The sequence below is a fragment of the Hetaerina americana genome, unplaced genomic scaffold, assembly GCF_022747635.1.
Source record: "Hetaerina americana unplaced genomic scaffold, ioHetAmer1.1.p SCAF_1, whole genome shotgun sequence".
NCBI classification, from domain to species: domain Eukaryota; kingdom Metazoa; phylum Arthropoda; class Insecta; order Odonata; family Calopterygidae; genus Hetaerina; species Hetaerina americana.
The window spans coordinates 100,057,875-100,080,497 of record NW_027286069.1 but is presented as its reverse complement, the minus strand read 5'-3'; the positions used below and the strand labels follow the sequence as shown (position 1 = coordinate 100,080,497).

Sequence of the window (22,623 nt, the reverse complement as noted above, 5' to 3'; positions counted from 1 at the left end):
TAATTCGACGATTAGTGCTCTGGCTGATAAATTTCCTCTTGTTAGACGCACCACTATTTACACGATTATTATGGAAGAGCTAGGGTATCAAATATTGTGTGCGAGGTGGGTATCGAAAATGCTTACTGGCCAACAGAAAGGGCGGAGAATGTGGAGTGGATGGACATTTTTGGACCACTATCCGTTTCCCTAGCGACTATTTCCTCTTGCACTTGAAACAATGGCTTGGTGGACAACGATTTGAAGATGACGAGGAACTCAAGACCGCCGATGTAAACTGGTTCAATTTTAAAGTGGCGAACTACTGTTCTTAAGGATTAAAGCAGCAGGTGCGTCGTTACGAAGAGTGCTTAGAAGTGAAGGGCGATTATGTAAAAAAGTGAAGTAGCTTTGTGGTAACTTAAACCACCAATGAAAATTTTGTCTAACTTATATATTTTCATGACCAAACGGTCATAATTTTAAAAATAAACGTCGTATATTTTTCACCCAGGTCAGCGAAATCCGCGAAAACCAATTCTTTCGTAAAGAATATACATATTCCTCATGAAAAAATAGTTTTATCTCAGCAGACTTAAAAACTCCAATTAAGCAACAATCCATCATTGAACTTTCGTAGATGTCAAACAATGTCCATTCTACTTGGAATAAGGCTTTGTCGCCTGACCAACTGAGAGAACAAATAATACTTACTGTGTTCATTCAACCAGTAATTTTATATCTTCTTCCTCTAAATAGTAATATTAAGAAACTAAGATGATGTGAACTACTGGCTGTGAATATCTAAGGTGTCAATCCTATAGCCAATATACTCGTAAAGCCTAGAGAGTTTTTCTTAACTATTCAATATTGGCTATAGGATTGACATATTCCATAATAATATTAGGCGTCCCACACAGTCAAATATTTCCATTAATTTCTTACTGACACTGAAAGGCGATCTTATTGACAAACTCACCGAAAAACTCCAATGCTTAATTGCACATTACCCTAAATTTATCTGGGATATGAATAAGTTATCGCCTTAGTCCCAACAAGATCTCCGAGAGTTTATAATTTCTATCCCTCTAATAAAACTGCCAGATTCCAAGATTCACAGTAATAGCAATTTACCTATGGACGAATCGGTAATATTAAATATATATTAACTTATATCAATTCAAATCTGTGTTTTGTGTGCAAATGCGGCCACTGTTATTTTGAATTCGAACTAAGGATGCTGTATACCGATTTTTATCCACTTCACAAGGGCTTCTAAGTAAAACTTATATTTCTTTTGCCGAACATGCGAATTGTCCACATTATTTAACATCAAGCATATGCTCCATTGATAAATTCAAAGTTCATGGTCCAATCATTTTCAATCTGATAGTGGTTTTTTAACGGGACTACACGTACATACTTTTATTTAAACGCAGTGATTTCTCATACTCCTGTCGGCCGAAGCCATACCGGAGGCAGGAAGTTTTAACGCTATAAGGCGCCAGTTCGTGTGCCGCTCTTCAAGCTCGTCTTCCAGTGGTCACAGAAAATCACGGAACGGAACAACTCCACTGGTTGAACCCGACAGGTTCTCCCAGATGGCCTTGGGAACAGACACCGCGATAAAGTCGGTGGCTGCCCGCTGGATGCAGTTGGACTAGAGGGAGGCGCCGAGGGGGAGCAAGAGGGAGGGAAGCGTGCCGGTTTGGCGGTGGGGCAGGGACAGGGAGGGGGTGGGTGGCTGTTAGAGTGAGATCTCCCCTCCCGAGCCTTCCATCCAAGTGCCTCTGACTCCTCCCAGTCGTCATTAGTGTTCGTGGCAGCAATGGCTCTCGCACGTTGCCTTGCCGTGCTCCCCGGGGTCGTCCTCTGGTTGGCCGTCCTCCAGGGGCCGCCCGGGGGGTACGCCGAGGATGCCGGCTCCCCGCCGGTCGTGGAGGTGATGCAGGGAAAGATGACGGGTTCTCTGATGAGGACCCGCGGCGGAAGGGTCGTCGCTTCGTACCGGGGGATACCTTACGCAGAGGCGCCGTTGGGAGACCTCCGCTTTAGGGTGAGTTCCCTTCTTATAATATCTCGCTCGGCGTGAGTTTCGTGCATTGGATCCGAATGTTTAATCGGCCGAAAAAACCGAAGTGATTGATGACACTCGCAAGTGTCCAAACGATAAATTTCCCCAGGGTTTTTTAGTCTGAAGAACATTTCAAGGGTGCTGGCTGATTTTTTATGTTCGCAAACATATGGGCTACACAACTTAAGGACAATCTATCCCTGGTAGTGAATACATTGCTTTTCATCTGATAAAAAAAGTCACCCACCGAAATTTTTAAATGGCTGAGGATCTTCCGATTTTTTTATCGGTCTGGAATTTTAAGTCACCCGACGGGTCTTCGTACACGCAAATGAATGCAATTATTCCTAGGGAAATGCAGAAAAATCGCGCTCCTTCCTCAAAAAGTGCACTTGATAGCTCGCATTGGTTGCAGTCTTCAATCATTAAGGTGTCGGATCACTGGGCGTATCCATAGGCGGATCCATAGGTTGATTGCACATGGGTAGTCCATCTAAGCTGTCATCTCTTATCTTTTCCGCCCCATTGCATTAGCTTCGGTAATAGTCTTCCGACCCGATTTTTGTAACGCCTCCTTAGCAGAACGAGTAACAGTAGTTTTGGGGGGAGGCGACCGACACCTGAGGTCATTTGCGCCATTAGGGATGGATAGGAAAGGGTGGAGAGAAGCCCGGCGGCGGTATTAGCCTGCTCTTAACGAAAGGCGCCAAGGTGTCCGCAGCTTAACGTCCGACGGACGGCGTACTCGCTCAAAGTGTTCTCCACGAAGCACCTCAAGTAGGGGTCGTGACACCATTGAAAAATATCTGTCGTCGCCGGGATTCGAACCAGGGCCTCAGGGTGGGAAGCGAGTACGTTAGCCTCCGCACCATGCCGATCCCCTTCGACGTCCACAAAGGGTATCTCATGAAACGCTCGATTTCACGGTCGCCCGCGATTTGGAATTGGGAGTCTGGTATGGGGTAGAAAGTAAGCATCGTGTTGATTGTACTTCTATATGATACTAATGCGATAATTCAAAGCATTTATCAAATATTCGACATCATGCATAATAAAAATCCTCGTTTACAAACAAACAAATATTTCTTACAACGAGGTATCTTATTCTATTTATTACCATGAGACTTCCCTGTCCAATGAATGACCTCGATGAAAACTATCCTTGTCCCTAATATTTCTTGGAAAAAAATACATTTTAAACCCGCCCCAGTCTATGAATATGATCTTATAGTCATTGCTCTTAAATCATAGAATCGTGGTTTTAGTGCATTTATAATATCTTCAGAAAAATGTCTTCTTCAAATTTACATAATAGATTCAGCCTGTATAGAAATCTTATTTTTGAGAATGGATCTAACCGTAGTTCTCTGACAGTTTATTTATACTGATACATTTATCATAGATAATATGTCTTTATAAACTCATGTCACCTTCTATACATTACTTAGGAAAATATAATGTAATCAGGGTGACCAAAAAAGTGTCCAAAAAATTACAGAAAGTCTCAGAAATTATTTCTCAGGAATGGCAGCGTTGTTGACAATTCCCTCCCACAAAAGTTGGAGGAGCGCAGTATGAATTAGGGGAATGCTTACGTTATGTAAGCGGTTTGAGTGACGATAATCAAAGAAAAATCGTATGAGTTAGCTAATGTACGGGATCAGTAGATGAGCACTTCTGCTGCTGACATTATGTGAGAGGGTCTTCGCCCCAGCTTAAGAAATACTGAAGTACTTGGAACGGAGACGGGAGAAAGAGTTGTGATGATGAAATATGACCCGTATATGTTTAATAACTTCTCATGAATCAAGAGAGTTCCAGATCCTCCTTAGTTTACCGCGAGCATTCTTCGGATTGTTACCCTGTAATCACAGCAAACGAATATGTAATTATTTGCCAGCAGAAAGAATTTCGCGACTAATTTACGATTTTTTGGAAATTTCGCGTTTGCATAATTCTTACCACCATGGAGATAGTCTCATCAGACCCTATATTTATTGCTTCCCCTTCTTAAAATAACAAATGAAGCAGACATAACCTACCTTACTGAATAAACATACATTATCCATTGTTGAAATAGAAAGAAAGACTCGTACTTTTCCACAGATTTTATTATACGGCACGACGCGTTTCACCGACTTGCGGCATCATCAGGTACAAATTTGCAAAACAGACAGAGCAAGCATATATACCCTCAGGACAGAGTGGGGGCGGGGAGGGTTGGAAGGATTTGAGGGGGGTGGGGGCTCGCAGGTGCGTTGATGGATTGTTTTGACCATTTCCAGGCTAATTTCTCGGAGAGGAGTGGGGAGGGGTATGGGAATAATTGCTCATTACAAAGTGTCGTGTTGGGGTTCACCAAGTGCCTTCTAATCTCTAATTGCTCGAGAGCGTCCATTTTTAATCCGCACATAACATCATTCTAACGCGTCTTTTAATCCGAATGCATGTACATTAAAAATTACTTGCAAAGTAGAGGATTTTTACACCAACACCATAAACATAAGAATATCGAAACAGAGAAACATAGGTGTCATGCGACATTACGGACTTCAAAGCAGGAATAATTAGGAAAGGTGTGCTAATTGTATAATGCTGTGTTAAAGGAAAAATGCCTTATATGCCATCTCTCAGTATCTCGTGTGCAGCCAGATTTAATAGATTAATCACTTGAATATTTAGTTGCAATATCAGCTTGGCTGTTTAGGTATAAAAAAATCGATACACTAGTTTCCAGTGAAAGTAGCGGCGTTAGGCTATGATAGCTCCTGCCTCTTTATTTAACTCCACCTGATAAGGAATCTGTTGGGAAAGTGTTCTCAAATTCCTGATTTGGCATGGATGAATATTTCCGGGGCACAAACTATTAATTACTTTCTCATTATCTGTGGCTTGAAACTTGTCTTGAATTTAAGGGCGTTTAAATTTCCACCGAAATGTACTGGGCTAATTAGCTCGTGCGTGTGTGGGTAACACCAGAGAGCATGCAGAGCAACACTTATTCCCATGTGATGAGAAAATTTGTTGCTCTTGCTATGTGACTCTTTCACCTCACATTGTTTGGTAATAATAGACATGGCCCTAGGAGCATGCTTATCTAATGGGTAGAGTTCTGGGCTACTGACTTGAATGCTCGATTTAGAGTGATACCTCTGGGCACCTCCGTCTCCACATAAGCTGTTCGATCTTTCAGCTAGTAGATCTTTCATTGAATCCACAGTCTGGGAACTGGGAAAGAAACTGACCCCCTTTATTAGCGTTTTGATGCGTGAATTTCAAATACTCTTGGGAATAGTGTTCGGTGAGCTCTACCCTCACTGATCGAACTACCTTCATTGAAATGACTGCGGTTTGGATTTTAATATACACCCAAAAAGGTTAATGGGGAAGATCAAAGCAACAAATACAAATGATTTCCCTGGTCGATGTCATATCATGTTGCAGAAAACTATTTGCAGCCATTCCTTCAATCCAAAGTGGAAGTAATTGCACTACCATTTTTGTTCATTTTTCTTTTCTAATTCCTACGATTGTGGCAAACTATTTTCTCCATTGAATGGAGAAATTATTCAGTAACAACCAATAAACGTAAAGTTCTGAATATGAAAAGAGTAAGCCATTATTAATACTAAGTCCTTTCCATGGCTTTAACTCATATAGGAGTATGCATATTCTTCCTGCTTCTGATGGATCTTTATTTATTCACAATCTTGCCTCCATTCCATGTCCAAAATTGATTATTTTGTGGAATATTGCTCATTTCATGAACCTCGTTTCATCAGTCCCTCATACATTTCCTAAATGCATATGTAAGTTAAGTTAATTGTAGCTAGTCTTTAAAGCTTGTGCCGTACCAAGATAATATTCATTGCAATCATATGTCTTTTAATAATTTATGTCTAAATGAATTATTATCTGAAACTTGTTGATATTTGGGACTTTGGCAGTTACCAATCAATTTCAAACAAGGATGACGCATTTACCACTTCCTTTAATTGGTCTTAAATTAATGGCCATTAAGGGTTGCATGATCACATTTTATTATGCTATAATCTTATTACAAAAAGATATTTTGCCGTCAATACACCTTTAAGTAATAAAATTGAAAGCTATCCAATTTTTTTTAATTAGCATAGATTTTGAGTGTTTTAGATAAACTATGGTATAGTGTAATTTAATGCGTTATCCCTTGACAATTATTCATGATTAAACTAAATTTCAAAAAATTGTATTCCTTTCTAGGCACCAGTACCAATCAACATATGGGAAGGAGTACTAGATGCTACTAATGAAGCACCTGTATGCATTCAAAAAGACCTAATCTTCCTAGAGAATGCACCCATAATTGGACAAGAAGATTGCCTCTTTTTAAATGTCTATGTACCTTTGGTAAGAAATTAAATTCAAGCACAATTTTAATGCAATGCTGCCAGTGGTACTATCATAAAAATGTTTTGGAACACATTGTGCTGTAAAATTTACATTTTTGAAATAATGAAATGGGATGTTATAAAAATCAAAACCTTAACTATTCATGAATTATCATACTAAATTGCAAATTCACCTTTCACAAGGAGGTATCATGAAGTTTTGATTTTTAATAAAAATAATCGAGAAATAAACTTAATTTTTATTTGTTGTTCTAAAGGCTTCTCTACATAGTCACCATGCAGAGTTATATATTTCTCCAAACATTTCTTGACCTTTTTGAGGTTGTAATTGTAGAAATAAGCTAATTCTATTCAATACCATTGTTCCATCTTGAATGGTGTAATTTGTGTAATCAAATCTCTGACTCATCAATGTGCAGAATAAATTTTATTCAGATGTCTCGGTTATTTCTTAGTAATAATTACATAAAAATATGCCAATGTGTTTATCTGTGCATGCCTGTGAAAGAAGCAGCATTTGAATTTTTTATCTTTGATAACTTTCAGGACATATTAGACCATGTGAAAGCATCAGAGAAAGAAGGAAAACTATGGAAAAAGATTCCAGTTATGGTTTACATTCATGGAGGAGGCTGGTTAGGTGGTAGTGGTGGTAGCAACAACTTTGGTCCTCAACTACTCTTGGATAAAGATGTCATTCTGGTCACCATGAACTATAGATTATCTGCATTTGGTATGATATTTTCAATTTATAAAATAATTATCACATAGCCGTACTCATTGATGGTATTGCCAAAATTTAAAATATTCTCAATTAAATGAAGCTCAATTTACCAACAATGGTTGCGTTACACCTTGTGAATGTGTACTTACAAAGGCAATAGAGATAGCTAATTAAGGTTTTTCATTTGTTTAGATAGGCAATGAATCAACCCTAAAAGATTATCATGAAGGCTTCCCCAAAACCTAGTGATGAATGTTTTAGTCTTGTCCAGGAATATCCATGGCAAAGGATGTTTTGTTGGCAAAGTTTCACCCCCAGTTGAAGAGATTACTCTGGGTCAGTTTTGATCTAAAGATACCTCAAGGGCTGAGGATGAAGCTGTTGTCTTGAACAACCAATATAATGGAAGTTCCCAAGAACAAAATGTAACCTTTCACTACCCTTAAAGAAACCTACTTGCTGGTTAGCAATGCTTCATAAATTGTTGGCATATGGTTGTGTGCCAAGGTCTGCAAAGCTCATACTCTTTGCAAAATAGTGCGTACGTTACTACTCTTATATTTTGTGTAGTCTTTAAATAGTCAACACATTTTTTATTCATAGGCTGGCTCGTATAAAGTTTTGCTTTGCATGTGATACATTCTTATGGAAATCATTTAACTTTTGGGCCATAGTAATACTTTCTAAATTCCTGAGTGTTTCTCGCTAGCCTTTTGTGATAATCCATTGCCCTATATGAAATATTTATGGATTATTACTAGTATTAAGTTTTGAAACACATTGGTATTTTCCACTGTCAATTATATTTCACCTTTGTATACATAGGATATGTTCTGACCTTCGGTAAAGCATAGTTAGACTGTTTTTACAATATTTAGTTGGTTGCATTTATTAATTTTCAAAGTTATGAGAGATGTTTTAACTATTTTCAGCCGTAGTAAGAATACTGCTCAAAAGTGATGACAGATCTTAGGGAAAATTTGTTGGCTTAAAGGAAGCTAAATGCAATCAAATTCCTTTGGGCTTAATTCCCTGAACATTAGGTATTTGAAATTCTCCTTGCATAGTGTGATGCACGATATGCTGTATGGCCAGTGGAATATTCAATCCCTCAAGTAGTGCTTGGGACATTATCCTGTGACCACAAATTATGGGTCCATATGGACCAACAGTCATATGCATAAATTTTTTACTTGGATCTAATCTTCACCAAATTAAATCCTTCCCATCTAGGTGCATACAATGATTGTAGCTTTTAATTTTACCCACCTAAATTATTTTGTTAGAGGCTTAATATGCTTTTTTGAGCTAGTACCAGTTATTAAATGCATCCCAATTCTCTTCATCTACTACATCTGAATTATACAGGCCTTAAATATCAACTATCTTTCTCATAGTTGGAATATTCATCCTGTTGAATTGGCCACTGAAGAGGGACTTTATTTTTCATGCTGAATGAATAACATTTATGACTGGCGCTGGGAAAAATTGACTTGCTGGTACAACACTTTCTTGGATTTCCAATGTACAACACAGAGGGTTTGATGAGGTGAAGGTAGCAAGACCATTAACACAACCCCAAATTTCTGAAATTTTCATGATGATAAGTGTTTTTCACCCAAATTTCAAAAAAGTGAGTTGCAGGAGTCATCAAATGTACAATGACTGCAATGAACTCAAACAATAAAAAGACAGCAATGGCAATGTGCAGAACATGTCTTCTGTTGAATCATGAATACAAAAACCCAGGTAAATTTAGTTCAATCTTACCCTGATTCAATTTACATATATATAAGAGCTATTAAATTTGAATATTACCTTGACCATGAATGTGGTGTTTGTCCTATGATTAGGTTGTTAATTAGATTTTATGATGAATATAATCTTCAATGCATATGATCAGAAGAAAAGGGTGGTGAAAGCATGAGGGAAAACATTTAAATATGAAGTGGTTTCATACAGCATAGAAACTTGCTTGATGAAACTAGATGAAGAGCTTAGATGAGGGAGCTTTTGAGATGTGGGTGTGAAGAAGGATGGTCCAAGTGAAATGGATGGAAAGGAAAACAAACTTAAGAAATTGATGATGGGTGGGGACAGATGGTTGTTGGGAGAAGTGTAAACAAGGCAGGAAAGATGCATAGGTCATTTGAGTTTTGATTAATGATGGAATGTTGAAAACTGTGGTAGTGAGGAGAACATAGAGAAAACAAGGCAGGAGCAAGAAAAGAATATTCATGTCAGATGTAATGAAGGGGATAATTGCATGTAATGTATGCAGAATTGAAGAAGGGTTTAATGTATTGTGGAATGTCAGGGTGTCTTGTAAGGGGAAGCTTACAAATTTAGTAATATTTAGTCTGTGTTCATCCAGAATCCACCTTCAAGAGAAGACAACCAAATAGAATAATATGGCCGCAGGAACCCAACAGCATTTAATTCTCAGTTTATTGACATAAAATAGTTGAATTATAATGGTCATTTGATATATGTAGAGGAGCTACCCTGTCACACTATGAAAGTCCACTTGCCCTATCTATTCACTACATGCTAAAATGTCTGTGTGTATGTACCCTTGCTGTATATTTTATTTATTAATTAGCGGTAAATGTAGGAATGGGCTATGAACTGAAATAGAGCTGTAGGTTTTACTTATATGTTCTTTAGTTGAGATTTTAAGCTCATGTATACTCATTCCAACTGTGAGTGACTTTGAAAATACATCTGAACCAGAAGGCATCAGTTGGATGTGTTGATGTGCTGTTGGTTTTGGTATCTAAGGAGCATTACAAATTTTCCTCCAGAGTGCTAATATATCTTGAAAACAGAGCCATTGAACACTTTTTCTACAAATTAGAGAATGTATTTTTGAGAATTTTTAATTTCCCTCGTGCTATCAGAACCTTTTATTACGGTAAAACTGGGTCTACGTAATGAGAGAGCTATGAAACATACTGATATCACATTAGTTAACATACAGAGAAACAAAAGCAACCAAAAAAATTACTGATTTCTAACTTGTACTATTAAGTGACTTCTTGATATCTGGAGAACATCAGAGATCCAATCAAATGGTTGCTTTCATTGTTTTTATATTATATCAGTTTATTGAAGTCTCTTTTATATCAAAGCACTTTTACCTACTTTATATACTTTACAGAGCTTCCTACGGAATACATTGCCTATCTTTCCCAGCATTTTGAGTGCTCATAATTTAATGTTGACATTTTAACTGGTTATAGGATTTTTGAGCACTGCTGACAATGCATCGCCTGGAAATTATGGTCTAAAGGATCAGGCACTTGCCCTGAAGTGGGTCAATGGCAACATTGGAGCCTTTGGAGGAGATCATGACAGGATCACCATTTTTGGACAGAGTGCCGGAGGAGCCAGTGTTCATTACCATATACTATCACCAATGTCAAAAGGTAATTGTTATTCATCTATAAATAAATTTAAAAAATACATAGAACACCTTAAAAGATGAAAATTAATGAGCAAGATTTAATGTATATTTTTAGTCATTGTTATTTAATGACTTTGGTCGGCCCAAATAAAAGTATTGGATAATTTAATCTTCTGAGAATATTTATTCTACAAATTAATTGCCTCTTGTATCTTATATTGTTTGATATTTATGTAAATTGAAGGCTTTGACAGGTGGCAAAACATGTTCCAATAAATTCTTTTCCTTTTGAAGGACTCTTCCAGAATGGAATATCGCATAGTGGAAATGCCATTGCTTCATGGGCATTGGCAAGGGATGCTCCTGAGCATGCAAAAACTCTGGCCGGCTATGTCAATTGTCCTACAAACAAAGGAAGTCAAGTTATGGTTGACTGCTTGAGGACTAAAGATTCAATTGAGATAACAAGACAATTTGAGAAGTTTCTTGTAAGTAATCCTTTAAAGTAAGTTGAGTGTTAAATAACATTATAGTGTTCCACTTTTCAATTGCAGATGAAGTCAACTGCAGTATGCATTGCATGTAGTGATACTCAATTATTTTAAACCATACCTTGTCTCATATCAGAAAGCATGGTCTAGTTGTAGAAAGCGGTCTCATACATTTTCATTTATCAATTAATACAATATGGCCAAAATGAAATATGTATTTTATCTCCTATTTTATCCAGATTTATAAATCTGAATTTACTGTACAAGTATCATGTTCCCAAACAAGGGAACTAGCCTATTTAGGAATGCTATACTAGCCTTTCTTGCCTGAAGTAGGCTTGTTAAGTAATGTGGTTGGTCTAATGAAGTAAAATATTATTAAAGGCTGACACAGTTTTACTAAAAGAAATCAGCCCACTGACCTGCTATTTACCATCTGCTATTCATTGTGAAGTTATATGAATAATTTCTGTTTTTTATTCTTGAAGAAATGGGATATTGATCCATTGCTAGTATTTAGTCCAACAATCGAAAAAAAAGGAAATGATGAACTGCCATTCATTACTGAACACCCTTATCAACTTATGAAAAGCGGCAAATTCAATCCAGTAAACTGGATTGCTGGCCTAACTAGTGAGGATGGAGCCATGAGAACAGCAGGCAAGTACAAAAATGGGTTAGAGAATATACACTCTAAGCAGTTGAGTTCAATAGAAAATGTGTAAGGGAATTATCTTCCCAGTTAATGTGCTTTCATCATTGTAAAAGATTTCTTTGGGAAGGTATTTTGTAGTAGTACAATAAAAACATTACAAGGCATCTGTAAAATAAACTTTTAAAATCCAGACTTAGGATCTTGGATTTTAAGAAATAAGAAGAATAATAATCATAATATGTTATATTATATGGACAAAATCATCATTGTATGCTGTATGGTTTCACAGCCAACATGTGTATGCAATAGTTGACGATAAAGCAATGTGGATCATATTAAGAGAAAGAGGAAGGACAACACTAAGTACAGATATAGCTTTCTGTACTTAGAATTAAAAGATTTTAATTTTTGAATCCACTAAAACTTACTTCTTGAATACCCCTTGTACATGATTTCTGTCATTATGACAATTTATAATTTTTAAGACAAGTCATGAATAAATCATTTGATTTAACCAACATTTTATTATGTCTTCATTTTATTACAGCAATTTTGTCAAATGAGAAGAAAGCAAGGGAATTGAAAGAAGAGTTCTTAGAAAAGGTGGGTCCAGTTGCATTGAGGTTTGAAGAAACTGCAGATGATCCCATTGAAGTTTCCAGAAAAATTCGTCAATTCTACTTTGGAGACAAGATTATTGGTGCAGAGACTCACAAAACATTAACTGATGTAAGTTTAGTGGGGAATTGAATGGCCTGCCATGTGTTGAATTATGTAGATTATATTCATAATAAGGGGATGTGGTAGTCCTGGGGTAAAGCATTGGACTACTGACTGAAGGGCTCAGGTTTGATTCCTGAGCATGCCTCCCTGGGCACCCTCAGCTCTACCTAAAATGTGTGATTTTTTTGAGTACTGGATCTTCCGGGGAAACCATGACCGGCTCAGGGAAAGGAATTGGTCCCCCTACGCTGATGTTAGTATGGGGTGCACCTTACCATTACCTAAAAAACCAAACTTTGGGTTGATGACTGTGTTAATAGTTTTTTAATATCCCTAATATTTGTGCTATACACATTATACTTTCTAACATGGCATGACAATGTCATATTTTGAATTTGCAGACAATGTATTATAAGTATTAATTCGGGAAGGGACAAGAATTCCATTGTATGTGACAGCAAAATATGTGGTAATATAATTTTTCCACTGGTGTCTAATATGTAGCACCAATGTAATTTTGCTTGCATTAAGAGGGTGCTCATGGTAATCAAATCAACTCTGTCTGATTGAAAATTTTCTGACTCAATGTTTTTTTTCAGCTCTTTAACGACAGAATGTTTCTGAATGGATTGAAATCGTCATTTGAATTGATGGCAAATGTCCCTGGCATACCCTTCAAAGCCTATTTTTATGTATTTTCTTACCGGGGGAAATTTTCCTTACTTGATGGCATGCCTATGATGAACAAAACATCAAATAATTTGATTGATTGGGGTAAGTTTATCTTTTGGTTTAAATTCCAAACATATTTTAGTATTGAAGAGATAAATATACTAAAACTGTGCAAGTGAAAGAGTTTCAATAAAAGAGAATCAACAAATAACGACAAGAATTGGAGCGTAATGAAACTGCTGAAATCCCCTATCAAACTCTTAGATAGAAGAATCACAAAATGAAATTCCCTCATTAAAAATGTGGAAAATTTATTCATGAAATAAGTGTGTTTTTAATATTTATTTTTTTACACATTGACTGCTGAGGCCTGTATTTTGATTTTACCAATTTATTTGATTTGATATTTTAATGGGAAATTGAAATTGAGACTTTTCCTAAAAGATTCCCATTTAGGTACCTTGATACTGCCATTACTTGTAACTGCAAAGGGTTTGCCACTGAATTTAGGCTACTCTTAGACATATGCATGATCTATATTCCACGTGATGCCTCTGGGAACACTCAGCTTCAAGCCCTCAGTTCCAAGCCGTATGCTTTTTCGGGTACTAGATCTCTCTGGGCAACAGAAATTGGTGGCACAAGGATAGGAACCAGCCCCCCTATGTGTGAATGTCTGACTTTCACATGTCATTGAGCTTAGCACTGACTATGCTATCTAACTACCTTCACATCTCAAACTAACATTCGGGTTAACCTTAGATGAGATGTTGTTGATGGTTTGTTGATGCAGTATTGCCCATCTAATTAACAAATTAACCCTACATTCGTTTTAGTTATCAACTGCCTGTAACTATGTTTCACTTTATGTCCTTCAATGTATTTTGTAGCAGCTTCTGGAAAAGCGGAGTCAGTAGAGCAAAAGAGATAGTACCAATCTCAGTCATGGCTAAAATCTTGCCTTCCAAGTCCTCCATGGTCACCATGCAAATTTAAAATGTAATTTTGGGTAAATTTAGTTAACATCCTCATAGAAATAACTATGATGAGCAATAAAATGATTACTGCTTTATTTTATATAAAAATAAATGGGATTGCACAAGACCTGTGGTGTTTAAGATCTTATCTTATTCTATAAAAAACTTATCTTAAACTTATTCATTTAAAAAAAAACCCACAGGGTGAAGAAAGCAAACAAACATATCATTTCTGTTCAAATTCTTCTGACTGCATACTATTGTTTAATTTTGTGAAAATGAATGAATATGTCCCTTTCAATCAATATGTAAGGTCAAATGAGCCAAAAATAATGCAGTAAAAATCAGCTAAGATCTCCTGGATTTTTGGGTAAAACCAAAAATTGGAAAATTAATAAATCTTTCTACTATACTCAGAACATGAATGACCTGACCAATTTCTTTGACATGATACATAATAATACATTTCATTTATTACAGAACATATGGTGAATATATATAGATCATATAAAACACCACACAACACACAAGACAAAATGAATCAGATTAATACAAATGCATTATTACAATTAAAAGAATTCACGAGTGGAATGATATGTAGTGCTTACTACATATGATAAGTGTTGCGCAAGTTTTAACTGTGGAAGGGTAGAGATTTTCCTCAGTAGGTAAATAAATAAAAAGAAAGAAGATTTGTAGTAATTTTAGCTATGAAATGACAAGATTTCTTTTGCATTAAATTGTTTCAGGCTCAACTTTGTGGAAGTTTATGTTCATTAAATGAAGAACACAATGTTTATTTCCTCTGTTCTTTATTTTCATAAAACTAGTTTCAACGCTTAGGCGTCATCATCAGGTACCTGACAATGAAACCTAAGCTTTCAAACTAGTTGTATGAAAATAAAGAACAGTGGAAATATGCATTATGTTCTTCATCTAATGAAAATTCCTTTTCCCCTCATGCCATCTCCAAAATTATTTCAGTCTGACAGTTATATAAGTAAAATAAAGTTACCTATTTATGAGGAGATATTTGAGCTTCGAGAGAAACACAGAGAAAAATTAAAATGAACATGCTACATGATCTTAAAGCAAATGAAATGAATGTTTAAAGTCCATTGGCTTTCCTGAAAGACTGTCCATAGCTTCAAATTACACAGTAATTTATTTGAATGAAATAAGGTAAAAATACATAAGGAAATTCCTGAATAAGTAGATCACTTGCTATTGCATTAGAATTATTGATACAAAATTGTAGCTTGATGCCATTGTGGTCCCTAATTCCTGAAGTGGTTGGAGAACTCTTCAGGAATATGCATATTCAATGTCTGACTGATGTTTGTGATGTAGAGGTTATGCAAATGATAGTCCATTATTAAAATAGAAAGAAAGACTCGTACTTTTCCACAGATTTTATTATACGGTACCTAAACCACGTGTTTACTTATAAAAAATCTCGTGTGAAGGGTGACCTGGGATGACGTACGTCTAGCCAGCACCAACCACGTCATTTACGACAAAATTTAAAACAAATGAGGGCAACCAATAACAATCGAAGTTTGCGAACCTTAGAAACTGCTTGAGTCGACGCGTGAGTTTGCATTGGAACGGGTCCGTTGATCGACAATAACAAATAGTAACCGGCCAATCGTAGGAAAACCTACACGCCCGGGTTAGGAACCGACTTCCAGAAAATCCAAGATGGCGTGTTTCAGGAACAGCTTTTCCGTGGAAAAGTACGAGTCTTTCTTTCTATTTTAATAATGGATATCAATTACTTCCACGAAGTGAAGCCTGAAACAATAGAATATATTTGCAAATGATAGTGTTTGTTCTGATGCATTATTCATGAGTGCAGTTATTCTTTGTTTGTGAATGAGAGTAGATGAGTGAATATGTTTGAATTTCACTCAGTATCTCCCAAATCTTGAGATTAGCTATATTTCATTTTAATTTTTCTTCATTTTCAAGGAGATGAAACGAGTTTTTTTTTATTTTAGGAGTGGCTCACTGTGATGATTTAATGTATCTGCTCCCAATGAAAGACTTCATCAAAGGGCCTTTAGAAGATGATGATGACATTCACATGTCTAAAATAATGCTGAAAATTTGGACTGATTTTGCTGAAGTGGGGTAAGTTATGTATTCTGATGATGGATTTTCCTTTCAACAGTTGAATGAATCCATTTTCAATTTGTGGAGTAACTATTGTATCAATTAACACATCTCTACTTATGATTTCAGAAATCCAACCCCAGTCCAAGATGATTTAATTCCTGTGAAATGGGAGCCAGTAAAACCAGATAGCATTCCTTGTCTCCACTTAGGCCTCTCTTCAAATAGAATGCAAATTTCACCATTGTCAGAGAAATACCTTGCTCGATACAAATTTTGGGAATCCCTCAATTTGAAAGAGAATGAAAACTACGTCTCAGAGAAGAAAAGAGATGAATTGTGAGGCATGAACATTTACATGAAAGTTTTATGTATGCAATGAAAGAATGATGATGTGATGATTCAGTATTCTAAATATTTTTCATTACATTTGAGACTGTTGGACTGAAGGCAATAAAGAGCTCTTTGTTGTCCATAGGTATATTAAATGGTTCTTAAAAATGAACATAAGTAGGGGAATAAGTTTTTATAAAAAGTTTTTAACTAATTTTTCCATCTTTCATTCTCCAATTCCAAGGATTTTACTTTTGACATCTTAAATATGCCACCAAAAGAATAAAAGGACAGATAGATGCAATGAATGAACTATTTTTGTTTCACTGCCAAACAAACAAGATAAATAGAAGAAAAATGGGGAATAATAAAAAATCATTATGTCTTTCACCTTTGCAAACATATTAAAGTGACTATTATAAGGAGAGGATGAAAGAATTTTCATACTGAAGTCATTAACTTCCTTTAATATTTGTATTGACCCATTGTTTCCCACCTGCCACTCCTCATCTAATTCGAATAAATGTTTCTAAAAATATTGTCTGTCTCTCATCATATTTTATCAAATTGAGGTATAAAAAAAGGAAGAGCTTGAAAGGAGGCATTGCCTCCTCCTTCCAAACCTTCCTTGTTTATTTCTTTTAAACAGAATATACATGTTATCAGGGGATTTCTGCTTTTGCTTTAGTTCCCCTGCATTACTTAATATACAATATAATTTAATACAAATAGTACAATCAATTAATACAAATAAAAGCTGAATTATCCAACTTTTGAGATTCACAATGTCATTTATGCACATTAAGTTTCAGCAACAATTATATACAACTTTATTTATACAATAAACAAGCTCTACATTGCATTAAACGATTCGTGTATACAAATACAATGAATAAGTTCACCGATATTCAATATAACTTAATGAATGCCATTTATTAGAAAGCAGTTTGTGTATTTTTGCTACCATTATCAAATTGTATGATGCCATTTTCTATAATTGGTGAATATGCTTAAGGCGAGATCGCACAATCTAACGCATCTCGGTTTTCTTATGTCATGCTGTGCCAAATTTTATGTCAGGGTTATTCATACTGTAGGCACTCCTCTATTCTATGCCTAGCGGTGTCATCTGTTAATAAGAAGGCACTACATAGATTAGTCCTTGATTTTCCTATTTCATTTAGGTAGTATTCAAAATTTCCGTGGCCTGATAGGAGTTATGTCACTTGATTAATTAGCTTAAATTTTATCTCCGAGGATTTGGAATATTTCTTTAGTGTGAATACCTTTATCAGAATTCTGCCAGTCTTTATTCCTTTGACAAATTGTTTGTTCCCCGAGTATTACTTTTAATTGTTTTTTGCTCAGGGCATGATTGTGTTCAATCTCGGAATTGAAGTATTTTGTGCCTTGGCCCGATTTGACTTCGATTATGCTAATTCTCTTCATAATTTCGTATTTTAGAGGTAGTTTTCTGGTGCATCCATGCTGATCGTCGAGTAACCTTTGCTAAATCCTAAGAGGCAGAGTCTTTGTGCTTCTCTAAGTTTTCTTTCAATTCTGCTGTAGTTAACCTTATGACCCCAAATGGGCATTGCTACTGCTTTGTATATCATTGGAAGGACATCCGTTCCAAAATTAGTTTTGCAATAATTGCGGGTAGCTTGAAAAATTTTTTTGTTTTACTGATTTTGAACTTAATGCGGGCCTGATAAGTTAATTTTTCATCTAACAGAATTCCCAAATACAAAGTTGATGGGCGTCAGATATTGCAATTTTAGATTTTTAACAATCGGCTTCAAATGAAATTTTATTTTCCAAGACCATGTATTCTGTCTTAGTTGTTGACATTTATTAACTATTGCCCATTGTTCTATTTGTCCAATACAATTTTTTGCTCCATTTTAGTGGTTTTGATTTTGTACATGGCCCATACATTTGTAAAATAATTTGAAAAAAGTCTCATTAGAGTCAATGGAATTTTTTGGGGTTTTAAATTCCTAAAGGACAGAAGGCCACCAAACAAATTCAAACAAACTTTGCAATGAGGTACCTTTTATATCAATGAAAACCACTAACGTATATTTACTTTGATTATTTAAGCTGTGTAAGAGGGCTTTGATTGCATCGGATGTACTTTGGTTTTTCCTGAAGTCATATTGATTAGGATGAATTAGCATGCCCTCCCAAATTATTAGCATCCTCTCTTTAATTAATTTTTCAAATATTTTCCCTAGGTCAGGGAGGAGTGTAATCGGATGAAAAGAGCTGGGATCTGCATGGTCTTTTTCTTTTGATTTTACAATTGCATGTAGGGTTCCTGATTTCCAAGTGTCAGGGAAAGTATGATAGCAGCAGACAGTCGTAAATATTTGCTAGAAAGTTAGTTATGGTCATTACAAGTTTTTTGATAACAGGCTGTGGATTTGGTCATGTCCAGGTACTTTTTTCAGTTTAATTTGGTCAATTGCTTGGAGAACATCTTCTTCCATGAAAGAATCAAGTTTTTCAGACTCCGTGATTATTTTAGATTCCTTCCTGATTTGTTTGTATTCTTTGTTGTTGAATGTGTTGTCCAGAAGCAAAGTTTCAAGGGAGAGCTTGATATTTTCCTCCAACAAAGGAATGCTTGCATCGTCCCTAAGGGTAGTCCGAATGATGGTTGGAAGCGTAATTTTTTCTAAGAACGTCAAAATGAATCCCAAGGCATTTGCTTTGAGGTTTCGGGAGCTGAACTTCTCCTATGATTTGTTTTTAGAGGTTCTTTCACTTTAAGTTTATATTCCTTTAGCTTGACCTTGTATCTGCTTCTTAGGATATTTTTGTCTTCCATTATACCTTTCTGGTATTCAGAATATAGTTTGTTGACCTTCACTTTCAAGTGTTCCAGCTTCACGGTCCACCAGGGGTGTTGGTTTTCTGTTTTACTGTATTTTGGTATGTTTTTGGTCATGGTTTCCTTGATTGCAGTAGTTAACCTGTCTCTGCAAAGGTCAATATTCTCAGTTGTTGGGGTCCAGAGTACATATCAATCGATGATGGCTAGTTTCTTTAGGAATTTTCCATTGAATTTTTCCCAATTTGTGCTTCCAAAGTTGAATCCGAACTGTGGAGGTGGTTTGTTTTTATTGTTTATAATATTAAAGGAGATTAATCAGTGGTCACTAGTGATCTGGTTTCCTATGGCCTTCCATGCTCGGAAAATTTCCTAGTAATGATGCGCTGATCATAGTTAAGTCCATATTAGAGGCTCCGTTTAAGCTATGAAATGTCTGTGGTTCACCAGGTTCATTTAATATAAATAAGTTGGATGGTCAAATGAGGTCTTCAAGTTTGTTTCCTCTGGAGTCGGTTGTTGGGTTGAACCAGGTTTCGCTCATCGCATTTCAGTCCATGGATACCATGATTTGTGTTTAAATTTTTCAGCTATAGCTTGGAGTTGGGTTAGGAGTGGTATGTGATTAATCGGATTATTTTATATGTTTTATTCTACTAAATAATACAGTGAATTCAATTGTATTTGCAAGGGGTCACTTGGGACGGCCATTTCAGACAAACTTCAAAGGTAAAAACCAAACTTAAAAACACATTCAAGAACAATCCCAATGAACATGAGCAAAATATTTTCAAACTTATTACCCGAGCCTAAACAGGAGACACCCAAGAATCAATGCTACCGAGGATGCTAAGAAATGCATTAATTAATGAATTATACTTCATGCTGGAATGCAGCAAGGTCAATCTAATATAATCACTAAATTTCTTTTACGCATTTAAAAAATCAATTTTCAATAAAAAAATATAGCAGGATACATAGATTAAATTCCTTCGTTAAGGAATAACTAAAGGTTGAAGAGTTTTCCCATCAATCTTTATTAAATATAAAGAAATAAGGACAAATGCCACCTTTTTCTTGATTATGCTGCTAATTTTTCTTGAAAAGGATGATATAGGATTTTAAAGTTTCTGCCCAAATTTATGGACTTTAAACTGGTTATTGAATGGAAATTATTGATGTGGTGTTTTGCATTTAGACTTTGTTTATTCTGGTTGTCAACTGTCCTGCAAAGGCTTGTAAAATGGTGTCACTTAGTTGAGTTGGTTAGGTGTATTAGTGAGTATTGCGGCCAAGGTTTCTGTTAACTGTATAGCCATAGCCCTGGTTTTTGAAAGTGCATAGCTGTTTCTCTTATGAAGGGTTAACCTCAGAATGCATCAATTGAGATGGTGAGGGAAAATGCAGAGTATGAAGAATATTTACACACTGAATATTTTCCTTCAATTTATTGTGCCACATGTGCAAATTGAGTAGCTTCAGGCGTGATGTGGTGGAATTCGAACATAATGAATAACTGGCCGTAGCACTTTTCCACTTGATAAAATTTATTTTTATTTTACGGCCGGGTTTTGCTGTATTACATCACCATCAGGTAACAAACTGAAGTTGTGAGCAATCTTATATACATTTAAGATTACGGAAGGAGAAAAGTGGAAGTGGGAGGAAACGTGGGGGGAGGGATAAGGGGGGTAGAAAGGAGGGGGGGGAGACAAGGGAGACGTTTACAAAGAACAGCGGAAAAAAAGCGTTTCGACCTTGTCAAAAACAGTACACGAGTCAAGAGTGCGAAGCCGAGTTGAATGAAACTCATTGCATGCTCCTGTGTTTGCGACTGCTGACAAGAGAGTCGCAAACACAGGAGTATACACTCGGCACCCACGCTTTCGTTGAAGAAGGGAGAGGTTAACTGCAGTACTCCAGTTCGCTCCAGTGCAACGCCCTGCGAAGATACGCGAAATGCGCACTTTCGGAATTGAAATGGGCTAACGATTCCCTCCGCCCCCTTTTCCATCGTCCCAATTCGATTTCACTCTCTCTTGTGCGAAGTCTCCCACTCAATGAACCCCCCTAGCCCCACCCCGCATTCCCCTCCCTACTTTCCGACGGCATTTGGTCTCGCCAGTTCGCTTAGTGAGTTGGGATGAGCCAGCTGATCGAAGCAGATGGATTCATCGGTAACCCGGAGCTCGTGGAACCCGCGAGAGCATATCGTCGATCTACTCCGGAGAAGACTAAGCGGTTGAAATCACGGGCGGCTCTATATCATTGGTGAGTGACGATTTAATACAAACCCACGTGCAAACATACAGTGGTAGATTAGGCTTCTTCATAAACGTGTAAAGTGTATCACGTTTCTACTTGTCAGGTTTCGATTATCTACATCTTACGGCCACTTTACAAATCTGTCCGATGCATGTTAGTATGTATGTAGTCGGCCTACAAAAATTATTTTTAAATGTGCTTTATCTTGCTGGAATCTATACTCGTATATGCATACACTGAGCAAAGGGTTGAAGTAGGTGGTAAATCCGATCCTCAGCTAGCATCAATTGTCGTTGGTTATAGTCCTGGGGATGTATTTATGATGATGGTCCCGTAATTTTCATCGCTGGGGATGGGGATTTGTGGTGGGTAGCGTACTGGCTTCCCACCCAGACGGTCCTAGTTTGAATCCTAGAGGCGGCAGGTATTTTTCAGTGGTGTCTTAATCCCTACGATGAAGGTGCTTTGTGGAGAGCTTTTTGAGTGAGCACACCGTCCGTCGTTTGGGACGTTAAACTGCGGAACCCTTGGCGCCTTTCTTTGAGTGGACCACTGCCGACGTCGGGTTTCTTTCCACCCTTCCTTCTTTTTCATCCACCCCTGATGGCGCTAATGACCTCTGCTTTTGGCCACTTCCCTTAAAATTACAAATATTGTCGATCTTCGGCAATATTGAGCTTGCAATCACGGCCGCGGTAGCTTCCATTTCTTGTGTGCGCACACATTGAAATTTCGATTTGCGGCGTCCAATTCTTCGTCATTGTAGGCTCGCCACAATTTATAATCTGACTACCTCCTTCTGGTCTACCCCTCGCCTGGCATGTGATTCGACACTGAGGGACTGCAGATTCAATCGCGTATTGAGTGGATAAAAATTCAACCTGAATTTTGTAGTTCATTCCTTCGTACGCGACGGTGGCACCCTAATTAGTATCACGCTATCCATCCAAGCGCAGGGGCTGTGCGCTCAAATCTAGGGTCG

General features: G+C 36.8%; 1 protein-coding gene across 1 annotated transcript; it reads left to right on the top strand.

Annotated features, from left to right (window-relative positions):
- Positions 1-1,763: 1,763 nt before the first annotated feature.
- On the top strand, positions 1,764-17,078 carry LOC139695298 (juvenile hormone esterase-like). Its single transcript, XM_071593999.1, has 10 exons — positions 1,764-2,035; positions 6,296-6,442; positions 6,991-7,177; positions 10,411-10,596; positions 10,869-11,062; positions 11,554-11,725; positions 12,268-12,449; positions 13,043-13,217; positions 16,093-16,225; positions 16,337-17,078. Exons 1-10 carry the CDS (start codon positions 1,808-1,810, stop codon positions 16,548-16,550), a joined length of 1,818 nt encoding a protein of 605 aa, XP_071450100.1. The 5' UTR covers positions 1,764-1,807; the 3' UTR covers positions 16,551-17,078.
- Positions 17,079-22,623: the final 5,545 nt, after the last annotated feature.